The 13304-nt window shown below is 44.4% G+C and overlaps 1 protein-coding gene across 1 annotated transcript in view; it reads right to left on the bottom strand.

The window, feature by feature from the left end:
• Positions 1–13304, bottom strand: part of LOC131741029 (serine/threonine-protein phosphatase 4 regulatory subunit 1-like) — a 70774-nt gene that overhangs the window by 32966 nt on the left and 24504 nt on the right. Inside the window, 3 exon segments of the mRNA XM_067012964.1 lie at positions 6984–7037; positions 7039–7127; positions 8455–8561. Of these exon segments, the coding sequence (XP_066869065.1) occupies positions 6984–7037; positions 7039–7127; positions 8455–8561 (250 nt within the window).

The following is a 13304-nucleotide window of genomic DNA, read 5'->3' as shown; positions in this document are numbered from 1 at the left end:
CTGTGCGATGATGGCCAGTGGGGCCTCCTGGGCAGGGGGTCGGCCTCTTCGGGCCTCAATCTCTTCCCCTGTACAAGTGGGCAGTGATAGCACCTATCTCACAGGTGGCTCTGGGGATGAAACGACCTCATACACGTAAAGGACAGTGTCTGGGGCATATCGGGACGGCGCAACATTAATCGCTGAGTGGGCATCCAAGAAAGGTTTCTTCAAAACCGCGAAAGTAGTTAACGGGGGCAAATGGGGCAAAAGGATCAAACAAAGGAAAAAGGAAGTCACTGGACAAATAAATGGTGAAAAACACAGAAATGCATAAATGCATAAAATAGTTCAAACGAGCGGCCAAGAGCTCTCTGGACCAACGGGGATACATCTTAAAAACGGGGGGAATAAAAGCAGGTGGCAGAAGGGAAAGTACAGCCTGATGTCATTTATGTAAGGCTGTAAAGCACCCGAAACAAGACACTCTCTTATTCAGGGCCACTTCCACAGGAGGTGGCTATAAAGGCCGGCATGGAAGGGACACACCAAGCCGGGGTGGTGGGTTCCTGCAGAAAAGGGAGAAGGGAGGATGGGATGGAGGAGGGGCCCGGTGCAGTTTTCACCATATCTGCAACCTATAAATAAAAATAAAAAGGTTTGAAGCAAAATTGCAAAATGTTAACATTTCTCAAATATGAGCGGTTAGGGATCTGGGTGTTTATGACATAATCCTCCCACGTGATGAAAATATTTTATGAAATTTTAAAAATTAAAACTATTTTTGAAAAAAACCAAAACATCAGATTTCACAATGAGATTAGTTGAGTCCATGGCTAGAGACCTCCCACTGGCTTCGGGCCCACCAGCTGCAGTACCGCGAGCTGACCCCTGAACGGGAGCCCACAGAGGGTCAAGGCCCCAGTGCAGACACTTGGAAAAGGAGTGATGGTGCGCTCAGGGTCAAGGCCAGGGGACACAAAGATGAGGGAGACTCAGGCATGATTATAACTGAAAGAGAAAAGAGACAGACTGGAAAATAAGCGAGCTATGAACAAGAGATGGGGCCAAAGAGGGGAAGGAAGACATCAGACTGGAGAAGGAGGTCGGACGGCCGTTCTCCTGAGACAGAAGGCAAGGAGCCCGGGACAGCTACGTTACCAAAGGGAGAGTCTACAGCCAGTGCAGTTCCAAATGCCTACCAGCCACCAGACCCTTTGCTAGGTCACAGAGATAAATAAAGAAGACCCAGGTCCCAGTGCCAGGGGCTCAGAGTCTGGAACGGGAGAGAAACTATTGGTTACAACGTCCAGTAGACCTGGGCAATCCTAGAACATACACCAGATGAGCCTCATAAGCCCAGGCTCCCGACACACACAGCCACACTTCTCCGCACCTCGGCCTCCTCACCTCTAAAACAAGGGTGAACTCAGCAGCACGCCCACTCTTCCCGAGATGGTTCGGGAGAGGAAACAAGAGCACGGTACGTCACACGGGGAGAGCTCAAGAAATCGTAGCTGTAGCGGTCGAGGCAGTCATGGTGGTCATACTGCTGTCGTGCCCAAGTTTGTGTATTTCATGCCTCACAGGAGCCACTGCATGTCCAACGGCCATGAAAAGCACCTGATGATGAACAGAGAAAGACAGACTGTCCCGAAATGCAGGTGCTGCACGGGGCCTGGCACACCCACTGCCTCAAGCAGCAAAATCTTCGCCTCTGCCGAAGGACGGATCCTAACTCATCGGGGACCTTCAGGCATCGCGAGCAGCGCACACGGTGGATGTGTGAAGGGTCGGCATCTGTCAGCGGGAGGTGGGGGCCGACGGGAGTAGAGCGGCCTTTGGAAGGAGCAGGGAGACCAGCAGGAGCGGAAGGAAAGGCCTGGGCGGAGGCCTGCGGTGTCCACGGCGGGACGGGGACGGGAGGCCCGTGCAGGAGGCCGGGCTGTGCCTGAGGGCGTTAGGAGTCTGAAGACTGTTCAGAAAGATGTGACTTCATCCCATTTCTGTGTTTAAAGACGACGGGAAGGGCAGAGGGGGTGTCTCAAGAGGTTATGTGTCTGCTACAGAAACCAAGGAGACTTGGGTCTAACTAGCTGTAGGAGATGCGGGAAGGAAGGATGTGGATGGTTCCCAGGCTCCGGGGAACTGAATGAAGTGGATGGTGGCTCCATTCATTGAGAGAGGGGATGAAGATTGAAGGCCTCTATTTTCTCCGGGAAGTAGAATGCAAGGTCACCGGCTAGGCGCAAGGCAGGGCGAGGTGAAGAGGCTTGATGAAAGCGGCAAAGGTCTCAAAGAGCTGCCGAGGACGATGTGAAAAGCAGCGGATGAGGGACCAGTAAAAGGATTGCCAGGCAGCACTGCAAGTCCAGCGGCGACTGGAACCCATGCATTTGCAGTGGCCCCAATCAGCGCACGATGTGACTCCCCTACCGAGATGGGAACCCAGGATGAAGGGGGCCGGTGGGCTGGGGGCGGGCAGGCGGGCAGGGCCGGGAGGGTGGGAGCGCGGTCCAGGGGAGAGCGATGGAGCGTGATGGCGGAGACGGCCAAAAGGGCAGGATGAGAGAGGGAGCAGCCGAGGAAGAACAGGAAGTAACGGCAGGGCACAGAGGGGGTCGGGGAGCCAGAGGTCTCCAGGCTGGTGGGAAGTCAGTGGGGAGAGCGTGGACGACATCTTCAGGACTTCAGAGGAGACAGCTCTGGAGACCCCAGGAAAGGAGCGACCGAGGGAGGGGGCGGTGGAGGGCGTGAACAGCACAGGCCAACAGCGGGGAGAGCCGGCTCTTGGCCACGGACACGACTCCCCAGCAAACACAGGCTGAGTGTCAGGAACCACGGGAGAGCCTGGGACCAACATCACGGCTCCTGCCTCCCTCGTCCGGAATCGAACGTAAGACAGTGATACATGACAGGGGCCAAGGACATGTCAAGTCCCCCAACCCAGCATAACTTCATTTTTAAGAATGTATCCGAAGGCAAAAGAAAAGCTGACAGAAAAATAAAACTGCACCTTTTGTGAAGCTCACTGCATCTACGGGACAAAAAAGCTGAAAGGAAACTAAGCATTCAAAAAAATTAAAAGTGTGAAGATTATGAAGATGTACAACGTCTATGACACACAGACGAGCTTCCTAGGGTAGAAAAGCCGTCCTACTCATCTCTTCATCCGCAGCGCGAAGAGCCGCGCTCAGCTCACAAGGGGCGCTCAGAAGCTGTCTGAACAGATGAATGGATGGAGGAAACTGCATCGCATTGTGATTAGACCCACGTAGGAAAACACGCAAAAGCACCCGGAGGAGAAAATGCGAAGATAATCAAAATACTGATGACAGGACAGTGGAGGCTGGCTGACTTCTTTCCTTATTTAAAACCATCCTTAATCCCATCACACTGTCTGATAGTCAAAAGGGAGTATTTGTTCTTTTAAGAATGCTTGGATCAAGGGAAAAATACAAGTCAAAACTGTAGACTTTCTTGGCAATGACAATAACAAAAACTTGGCATATCATAAAAAAATTAGTGGAAAATCCATCCCCAGAATGAACTGACAGAAACAGAAATGACACACGGTTATTTGTTGCAACAATTTTAACGTGGCAAAGGGTAGACATGACCTAAGGTCTACGGATAAAGTACAGTGGAGTGCTCTGATGCTGGGAAAAGTAACGAGGATGCCTTCCCTTGCCTGTCGTGGGCTAATCTCCGGGACACCAAGACAACGGGAAAAGCAAGGGGCAGAGCACCAGGGACAGTATGCCGGCCCGCATGTGACAACGGGGCAAGGCGGCACAGGATACGAGGACATACGTGTATTTGCTTAGAGTTAATTGTGCGTGTGTATTTTTTAAAGGCAAGAACCAACCAAAAGCTAATAAAAATGGCCATCCATAGGGGAGAGAGCGAATGGGGAAGGAGACAGGAGTAGATATCAGATTTCTCTAAATGTACTTTCTTTTACAGTTTTGACTTTAGAATCATGTAAAAACATTTTAAATAATTACAAGTCTAAATTAGATCAAAATGTAAAAGCTAAAGCAATTCTTAAAAATGAAAACAAATGAGCCTAACTGTGTATCAAGATGGCAGCTTAACCACAAAAAAGAAGGGTTGGGCTTCCCTGGTGGCGCAGTGGTTGAGAATCCGCCTGCCGATGCAGGGGACACGGGTTCGTGCCCCGGTCCGGGAAGATCCCACATGCCGCGGAGCGGCTGGGCTCGTGAGCCATGGCCGCTGAGCCTGAGCGTCCGGAGCCTGTGCTCCACAACGGGAGAGGCCACAACAGTGAGGCCTGCATACCACAAAAAAAAAAAAAAAAAAAAAGAAGGGTTAATGCAAGTGACTTAAAAATACAGTAATATTAATATGACTGTGCATCTCTACTGGGAGAGAGCCTAAAAGCAAAAAGAACTGCAAGGAAATCTTAAACTATATTCAGTAATCCTACCATGTTGTTAGTAATAATACTGGTATTTTTATTTTAGATACACACACATACACATCACACACACACACATTAATACCATGAAGAAGGAAGATTTATACTGTGTAAAAAACAAATAAAAAGATACAAATATAAAAATCAAGTAAGTAAAAGCCCTATAATCCTAAATTGTGTGTGTGTGTGTGTGTGTGTGTGTGTGTGTGTGTGTGTGTGTGTGGTACGCGGGCCTCTCCCATTGCGGAGTACAGGCTCCGGACGCGCAGGCTCAGCGGCCATGGCTCACGGGCCCAGCCCCTCCGCGGCACGTGGGATCCTCCCGGACCGGGGCACGAACCCACGTCCCCTGCATCAGCAGGCGGATTCTCAACCACCGCGCCACCAGGGAAGCCCTATAATCCCAAATTTGAGTTGGAAATATCAATATAAACTCATGAGGAATTTTTATTTTTTTAAGAAAATAAATTGCTCTGTCACTAGAATCCATGACCACTCTTGTAGCAATGAGCATCCCTGGTACCCACATTCTGGTTTCTTATAATTATTTCCCTCGTAAAGGAACCAGGACTCCTTGGAGAAATAGCTGATTCCAGCTAAAGTGAGCTAGCAAAGCCTACTGGATCACATTAAGAAAATTCAGGAGCCAACTTGAAGGGTTACCTCTGGTCAAAACTAGGACAATTTGATTATTAAAAAGAATAAAAACTACAGTGGCTTAAAACATATCTAATATTTAAAATTCAGGAGTTCATAATAATACTCAAAATAAAATTTTAAAACCTAATTGGTAACCTTGTAGATTATTAGGATACCAACTGATTATTCTAGAAACTGGTAAATAAAGGGGAAAAGTAAATCATTTTACCTGTCTCCCACAGACAGTTTTTCAGAGTTACCAAATAGCTGAGGGGGAAGTTCTTTATGGAAGAATTCCAGGTACTAAATTAAGAAGAAATGATGAGGGATTCCCTGGTGGCGCAGTGGTTAAGAATCCGCCTGCCAATGCAGGGGACGCAGGTTTGAGCCCTGGTCCGGGAAGATCCCACGTGCTCTGGAGCAACTAAGCCCACAGCTACTGAGCCTGCGCTCAGAGCCCGTGAGCCACGACTACTAAGCCCGCGTGCCGCAACTACTGAAGCCCACGTGCTTAGAGCCCGTGCTCCGCAACAAAAGAAGCCACCGCAGTGAGAAGCCCGCGCATCACAACAAAGAGTAGCCCCCCTCTCGCTGCAACTAGGGAAAGCCTGCGCACGGCAACGAAGACCCAATGCAGCCAAAATTAAATAAATAAATACATTTATATTAAAAAAAGAAGACGAAGGAATGATGTTGATTAACAGATACACACTACTATATATAAAAAAGATAACCAACAAGGACCTACTGTAGAGCACAGGGAAACACACTCAGCATTTTGTAATAACCTATAAGAAAAAAGAATCTGAAAAAGAATGTATATAGATATGTATGTATGTATGTATAACTGAATCACTTTGCTGTATACCTGCAACTAACACAACACTGTAAATCAGCTACACATCAACAAAAACTAAAGGAATGACGGATGGCATTGGAGCATCACGCTTCCTGCAGCCTCTACCAAACTCACAGAGCTGGGTGATGGTCGGCGACGGGCGATCACAGATGGCTGAGGAGCTCTGTCCCAAACAGACAAGGCTGACAAAACCTAGGCCAGTGACCACACTGCTTTTGTGCTTCCTGATCTGATGCCGCAGGAAAACACAGCAACACCTAAAAAGTGTTCTCACTGTACGATGCAAAAATCTGAGTCTGACTGAGCCTCAAGACTTTACCATTTTGGAGGAAATGCTGGGAATAGAGGAACATCTCAAACAACGCTGGAAATGCAATCAGCCGGATCCCAAATGTGGGAAATCCTATAGGACTAATGACCTAGTTTCCTCAACAAATACATAGCAGAGGAGGAAGAACTGATACAAATTAAAGGGGATTTAAAAGACACATCAATCGAATGCAATGTGTAGGCCTTGTGCATATTCTGATTTGAACAGACTATCTGCAAAAAGCAGATTTATGACAAAACCGGGAAAATGTGGACAGTCATTAGATGTTAGATGATATTAAGGACCTACTGATAGTTTTTATAATTGTGATAATGGTACTGTCGTTATGGGGTTTTTTTAAGCGTCTGTATTTCTTAGGGAGCAATACTAAAGCGTTTACAGTTGAAATGTCTGGGAAATGCTGACTTATCTGGGTAAGATAAATGAAAAACGACTGGTCAAATGTTAATGATAGTTGGAGCTGGGTGGAGAGTACATGGGCATTCATTTTAATACTCTCGCCACGGCTAGGTGTGTTTGAAAATTTACATAATAAAAAGTGAAAAACAAAGAAATATGATAATAAGAATGCGTGCCATCTACCTTCCTATGTGATTAAAGAAACTGGGCACAAAGAGACCTTTTGTTCTTGAGTCACTTAACTCTAAGCAGCTGTTTTCTGAATTACGAATATCAGCTAAAATAAGACGAAAGAGAATTTGCTACAAAGACCTTAAGGTTATAACTTTTCACACCTGGTTGTCTGGATCTGTGAGGCACTGCACCACGATGGGTATGAGATGCTCAGAGAAGCACCACTGGAAAACCGGGTCTGTTTTGTTGTAGAAAAATGGCAATAGGAGGAATCTGTTCCAGCAGCTCAGCCCGCACTGTGGGCTCTGCAGCAATAAAAAAAAATGAGACAAAGAATTATATAAGAATAAGCTAAGCATCTTATATAGTATATGTTGATAGTTTCTAGCTTTTCTTACTAAAATGCTTCATCAAGGAAATTAGACAAATGCAGGTTAAAAATCATTTCCCATTTAGAGTATTTATGCTACAGACAAGCTTAAAAAGCTGATAAGCTATGTGGCAATATAAAAACATAAAAAGAAGAGAGAATGACAACTCTATTATAACAAGCCATATATAAATCAAGGAGGGAGCAAGAGGTCCACATGCCGGGCCAGCGTCCAAAACCCATTACAACTAATGGCATACATGCGAGACCTATGGGTTGTGCTTATTTAAATTCCAGCCAGAATGTATACATTATAAATAATTCTTTCATAAATGCACTCCCCCACAATCCACGCACCCCAATTATTTCTAAGGCAAAGCATTAAACAAAAGAGTGGCTCTAGCTGCAATACACCACATTAAATTTAACACAAATATATAATTGCTTCAGCACTGTAAATGGTGACTCATTTACAAAGGGAATCCATTTAAGACTCAAAACATCCACTTGGGCCTTTTTAAAAGCGTTGTGTCATGCTCATATGAATATTTTAAACTAATACGGGAGCTATATGGAAGGGCTTATTTTTCTATTTTTGGTTAAAATGATCAAAACCTAAAGCAAGCCTAAGATTCTGGAAACTTGCTGAAGCTGTTCACCAGCCATCATAAATGCAAAGTGGGTAGCTGGTGCAGAGCAGCCGTCAGTACTGGCAACCCCACTCAACACTCATGTTACTTATCTTGAGTCTGTGTGTGCGTGTGTGTGTGTCTGTGTGTGTGTAGCAGGGGGTGGGGGGATGGACAATGTCTTAGTGTCTACCATAAGGCAGTGTGCTTTTCTTCCAAGACAGCAATCACGGAGAGGTATAATGAGAAAGAAAAATCAAGATTAGCCTACAAAGATCACACGTGGGGAAACTAATGACTGGGATTGTTCTAATCCAAAGGACTTCTTTTGATTGGGTATTTCTTAGCAACCAACAGTCTGGCAAAACTCACAAAATAAAAAAATAAAGGCCTAACTGCCAGGGCAAACAGCATTCATAATCCTTAGTCATTCTAATTTTCTAAAAATAAGGATAATTTGATGCCAAATAAGATGCCTGCCCATTCTTCATGACAAAATCCATTCATGGGTAGACGCTGCTTAATGTTTACCAATTAACAAACAGGTTTTATTTTAATCAGCTATCAAAGCTTATATACAATTTCTTGGAAATGTACAACTTAAAAATAAAAGTATACAATCCTTGTACAAACCTGCATCTTCTGACAATCTGACCACGATCTCCATTACCATTACAAAGTCCTCTTCATTGTTACTGAAGTCCCGGAAGATATCAGGCAGCCCTCTGGCAATAATCTGACTGTGGAAGTGAGAAACGATCCACACAGTTACACGTGCTAATTCCAGCACGGGCTACGCTACGCGCAGGTAATACAATCATGGGGGAAAGGAAAGTCAGCCACCTCCGTCCAGAGGGAGAAGACATGGTCAAGGAGCATCCAAAGGTGGTCAACATCCTATACGAAGAGGACCCATAACCTCCAGTCTGGCAGTCACTGGAGGTGGAAACTGTCCACCTGCACAAAAGAAAACCTTTTTCTCCTTTTCTGACTGATTCTTCAGGCCTAGATAGACTTGGAAGAGAGGTCCCATGACAGCGGGAGGAAATTTAAGTGACCAATAAAATGCAGAAGGAAAAGGTCCAAAGGGTCATCCGATGGCCATCTCAATCTCGAATGGCCTCTACCCTCTAGGTGTCAGTAGCAGCCCCCTGGCTGTCCCCTCCCCATGATGTGACAATCAAAAATGTCTCTATATATTGCCAAATGTCCACTGGGGGCAAAATCACCCCTGGCTGAGAGCCACTGCATTAAAGGATGCTGGGCAAAGGGCATAAAGGAGCTCTCTGTACCATCTTTACAGCAATTCTGTAAATCTGAAGTTACTTCAAAATAAGGTTCAAAGACAAAACAAAACACAAAGACCAAAAAAAGCCACAATGGGGTAACACTAACCCCCACTAGAAGAATTAAAATTATAATAACAATACCTAGTGCTGATAAAGATATGCAGCAACAGGAACTCACAGATTTTGCTTGTGGGAATGCAAAATAGCACACTTGTTATTTGGAAAACAATTGTTATTTGGAAAACAATTTGGCAGCTTCTCAAAAAATTAAATGTACACTTATCATTCAACACAGCAATTCCCTCTTAGGTATGTACCCAAATGAAATAAAAACATAGGTCCACACAAAGACTTGTACACAAAGGTTCACATTAGCATCATTCACAATAGCCACGAGATGGAAAAAAATCTCAATATTTGTCAGTTGGGGAATGCATACACAAAACACACAATATCCATACCATGGAATATGACTCAGCAATAAAAAGAGAGAACTGCTGGTAACAACAGGGAGGCATTTCAAATGCATTTTGCTAAGTAAAAGAAGCCAGCAGAAAAGACTACATACCCCATGATTCCATTTATAGGAAATTCTTAAAAAGGCAAAACCTTAGCATCCAAAAACAGGTCAGTAGTTGCCTGGGCCAGCGGTGGTGAGAGAGGAGGAGACTGACTGCAAAGAGGCAAACAAGGAAACAAGGGGCTGATGGAAACGTTCAAACTTGACCATGGAGATGACTGCATGAGTGCATACATTTACCCCAAATTCACCTCACTGGACGCTCTAAGTGGGTGGATTTTATTGCATGAAAAGTATGCCTTGTTAAAGGTGTTTTCAACAAAGGCACTGATGAGGGGAAAAGTCAATGGGATCAACAGTGGCTAACGCTGGCCTGGAGGCCTCGGTGTGCCCGCAAAGAGGGACTGGCGTTCCTGATGGGTGTCTGGGAGCAAATGGAAAGGAGCCTCTGTCTGCCTCTCTCTGCTCCTCTGGGTACCTGACAATCCAGAAATAATACACGTCTCTGTGTCATTTCTGGCCAAGCATCGGGAGAAGAGATGAAGTCGAAAACCCACCTTGATTTTCAGAAAAAGATGACTAGAAATGTGGAATTCAAAGAGGCGTCTTTTGGCCCAGCATACTACGGGAAGAAATCCATCAGCTCGAGCCTGCCCACAGAGAGACTTACACCACCCCTGGGATGACGGGTCGCGATCCGGCAGCCAGGAGGTTCGGGGAAGCCGGAACAGACCCTATAAAGTCCCTGATCACGTCTCACTGAACCACAGTCACAGCAGCTCCCGGGGGAAATCAAGCAACTGAGGCCCCCAGTCTGCTTGCGGGGCCACAGAACAAAGAGGCAGAACTACCTCCAGCCTCAAGTGGTCACAGGAGGCCCGCCCTCTTAAGGAAAGCAAGGAAAGGGGTAAGACAGGGCCCTGAAGCAGGGACACATCCACCGCTGTGAGTGCAGAACGCGAGAGAGCTAAAGACGCAAACAGATTGGTGCTTTGGCTGCTTGATGTTGGAACGACCTGGAGAGGTCATAGCGGACGAGCAGAGTCCAGAAGCATCAGAGTCGATACTTCTGTCAGCTGTGCTAATGACACGGAAGGACAATCGTGCACCTCAGGAAAGCGGGAGGAAGCTTACATGAGACCATGAGATCGTGCACGTGGAGCTCAGAGCATGGCACCTGGCACACGATGAGTCCTCTAGTGCATCAGCCATCAACCATATTACGATATAAGCAAAGAACTGCAATCAAAATGTCTATCAAGAGAGGGAAGCTAAAATAAATTATGATGTAGCTATACACTGGCATGCCATACAACCATTTTTAAAGGTACCTATAGAAATGCACTGAGTAAGAAACATGCCCATGATTCATGAAATGAAAAAACAAGAGGAAGGATTTTACATACAGTATGAACCCATTTCTTAACAAAAATCATGTTTATGCATACGTGTGCAATACATGTACATATAAACACACTCATATACACGTACACTCATTTAGGAAACGTGTGGAAGGAGATACACTGAACGGCTCATGGTTACTATCTAAGATTATAGTGGGGAAGGGAGGGAGACTCTCACTATTTAACTCCTGAAATTGCTAAATTTCAAAGGGCATGTATTATTCTGTGAATTTTTTTTTAACATAAAGAAAGAGGATGGCTTGATTTCACATGGCAATGTTCCCTGGAAATGTCACCATGGAAGGAACCCTTGGTGTCTCTGTCCCTTCTTTCCCTCACCCACTCGTGCAGTTATGATCATGAGTTTAGCCCCACTGGCTCGGCACTAGGGGCAGGAAGCCTAGGGTGCAGAGACCAGCAAGTTCCAGGTCCCGCTCTGAAGGAGCTCACAGTCAAGGCCTGTAAGGAGGCAGGAAAATCAACGATGACCAACGGTGATGAGATTCTAAAGACAGAGAAGAAGGACGTGGAGGAACGCGGCAGGGAGACAGCACGCAGACGAGCAGGCGTTGGGAAGGGAGAAACGGAGGGGTGAGGCCGTCGGCCGCCGAGGTGGGGACAATCAGACGAGGACTTGAAAATAAGTCTGATTCACGTGCTGCAGGTCACTGGAAGAGCTGGACATGCCAGGGCGGTTCGGGAATATGGGGACTCTGTACTTTCTGCTCAGTTTTTCTGCAAACCTAAAACTGCTCACAAAAATAAAGTCTGTTAATTGAAGAAAAAATTAAAGTGAAATAAAAACCTTCCGACAAACAAAAGCTGTGAGAATTCACTGACAGTGGTCTTGTGCTAACGAGAATTGTTATAGGAAGTTCTTGAGGCAAAAGGACATCTGACAGAAATGGACAGTTTACAAAAAGAACTAAAAAGCACGAAAATGGTAAAAATGATAGCAAATATAAAAAATATTTTTCTTACTTTAGTTGCTTTAAACAGATAGTTGACTATCTGAAGCAAATATAGTAACAAGGTATTGTAGGGTTTGTAACTTGTGTAGAGGTAAAATGTAGGAAGACGACAGGGGGCGAGGAAACAGAAGTCCACTGCTCTAAAGTTCTTATACTGTATCCTGCACTGCATGAAAAGTGGAATAACTTTATTTGAACAGTTGGAATAAGCTAAAGAAATACACTATAATCTCTAGAACAACCAGTAAAAAATTTTAAAAGAGGTATAACTAATAAGTCCATAGTGGAGATAAATTGGAATTATTAAAAAACTCATTTGATTTTTCTTAAAAAGGCAGGAAAAGAGGAAAATACCAGGAAGAATTGAGACAGACAGAAAACGAAGGGCAAGACAGTAGATTTAAGCTGAACCATATCAACAGTAACAAATGGAAATGAGCTGAACATTCAAATTAAAAGGCATATTGTTAAACTGGATAAGAAAGCAAGACCCAACTCCATGCTTTCTACAATAACCAGGCTTCAAATATAAGACATAGGAAGGTTAAAAACAAAAGTACAGGCAGAAATATACCATACAAACACTAATCAAGAGAAAGCAGGAGTATATATATTCATATTAAACATAGTAAGCTTCAGAAAAAGGAATGTTACTAGACATAAACAGGGACATTGCACACTGATCGAGAGATCAATTTATCCAAGAACACAGGGCAATACTAGGTGTGTACACAGCCAAGAACACAGCTTCGAAATACACAAAATGAAAGCTGTTAGAACTGGAAGAAAAACAGATAAATCCATGATTATTGTCACAGGTTCCAACATTCTTCTCTCAATAATTGACAGAACAAGAAGACAGAAAATAAATAGGAATAAAGAAGACCTGAAAAATGTTTTCAAACAGCTTTCCAAGTTGACATTGATAGGATACTCTACCCAAAAATGTTGGGATACACGTTCTTTTCAAGCACACATGAAACATGCAACAAGTTAGAGCAGATTTCTGAGCCATAAAACAAATCTCAGCGACTTATAAAGAAGAGAAATAATACAAAGTATGTTCTCTGACCACAAAAGACTTAAACTAAGAAGCAAATAACAGAAAGATACCTGAAAAATCCTCAAATATTTCTAAATTAATCAATATACTTCTAAATAACTTATTGGTCAAAGGAGAAATCATTATGGATGTTAAAAATACTCTATACTAAAAGGTAATGAAAATATTGCCTATCAGAACTTGAGGATGCAACTAATATAATATTTAAGTATTTATAATACTTAATATAGTACTTAA

The sequence above is a fragment of the Kogia breviceps genome, chromosome 14 (assembly GCF_026419965.1).
Source record: "Kogia breviceps isolate mKogBre1 chromosome 14, mKogBre1 haplotype 1, whole genome shotgun sequence".
Taxonomy (NCBI): Eukaryota; Metazoa; Chordata; class Mammalia; order Artiodactyla; family Physeteridae; genus Kogia; species Kogia breviceps.
Note: the sequence above shows the minus strand (reverse complement) of the source record. Positions and strands in the feature narration are given on the sequence as shown.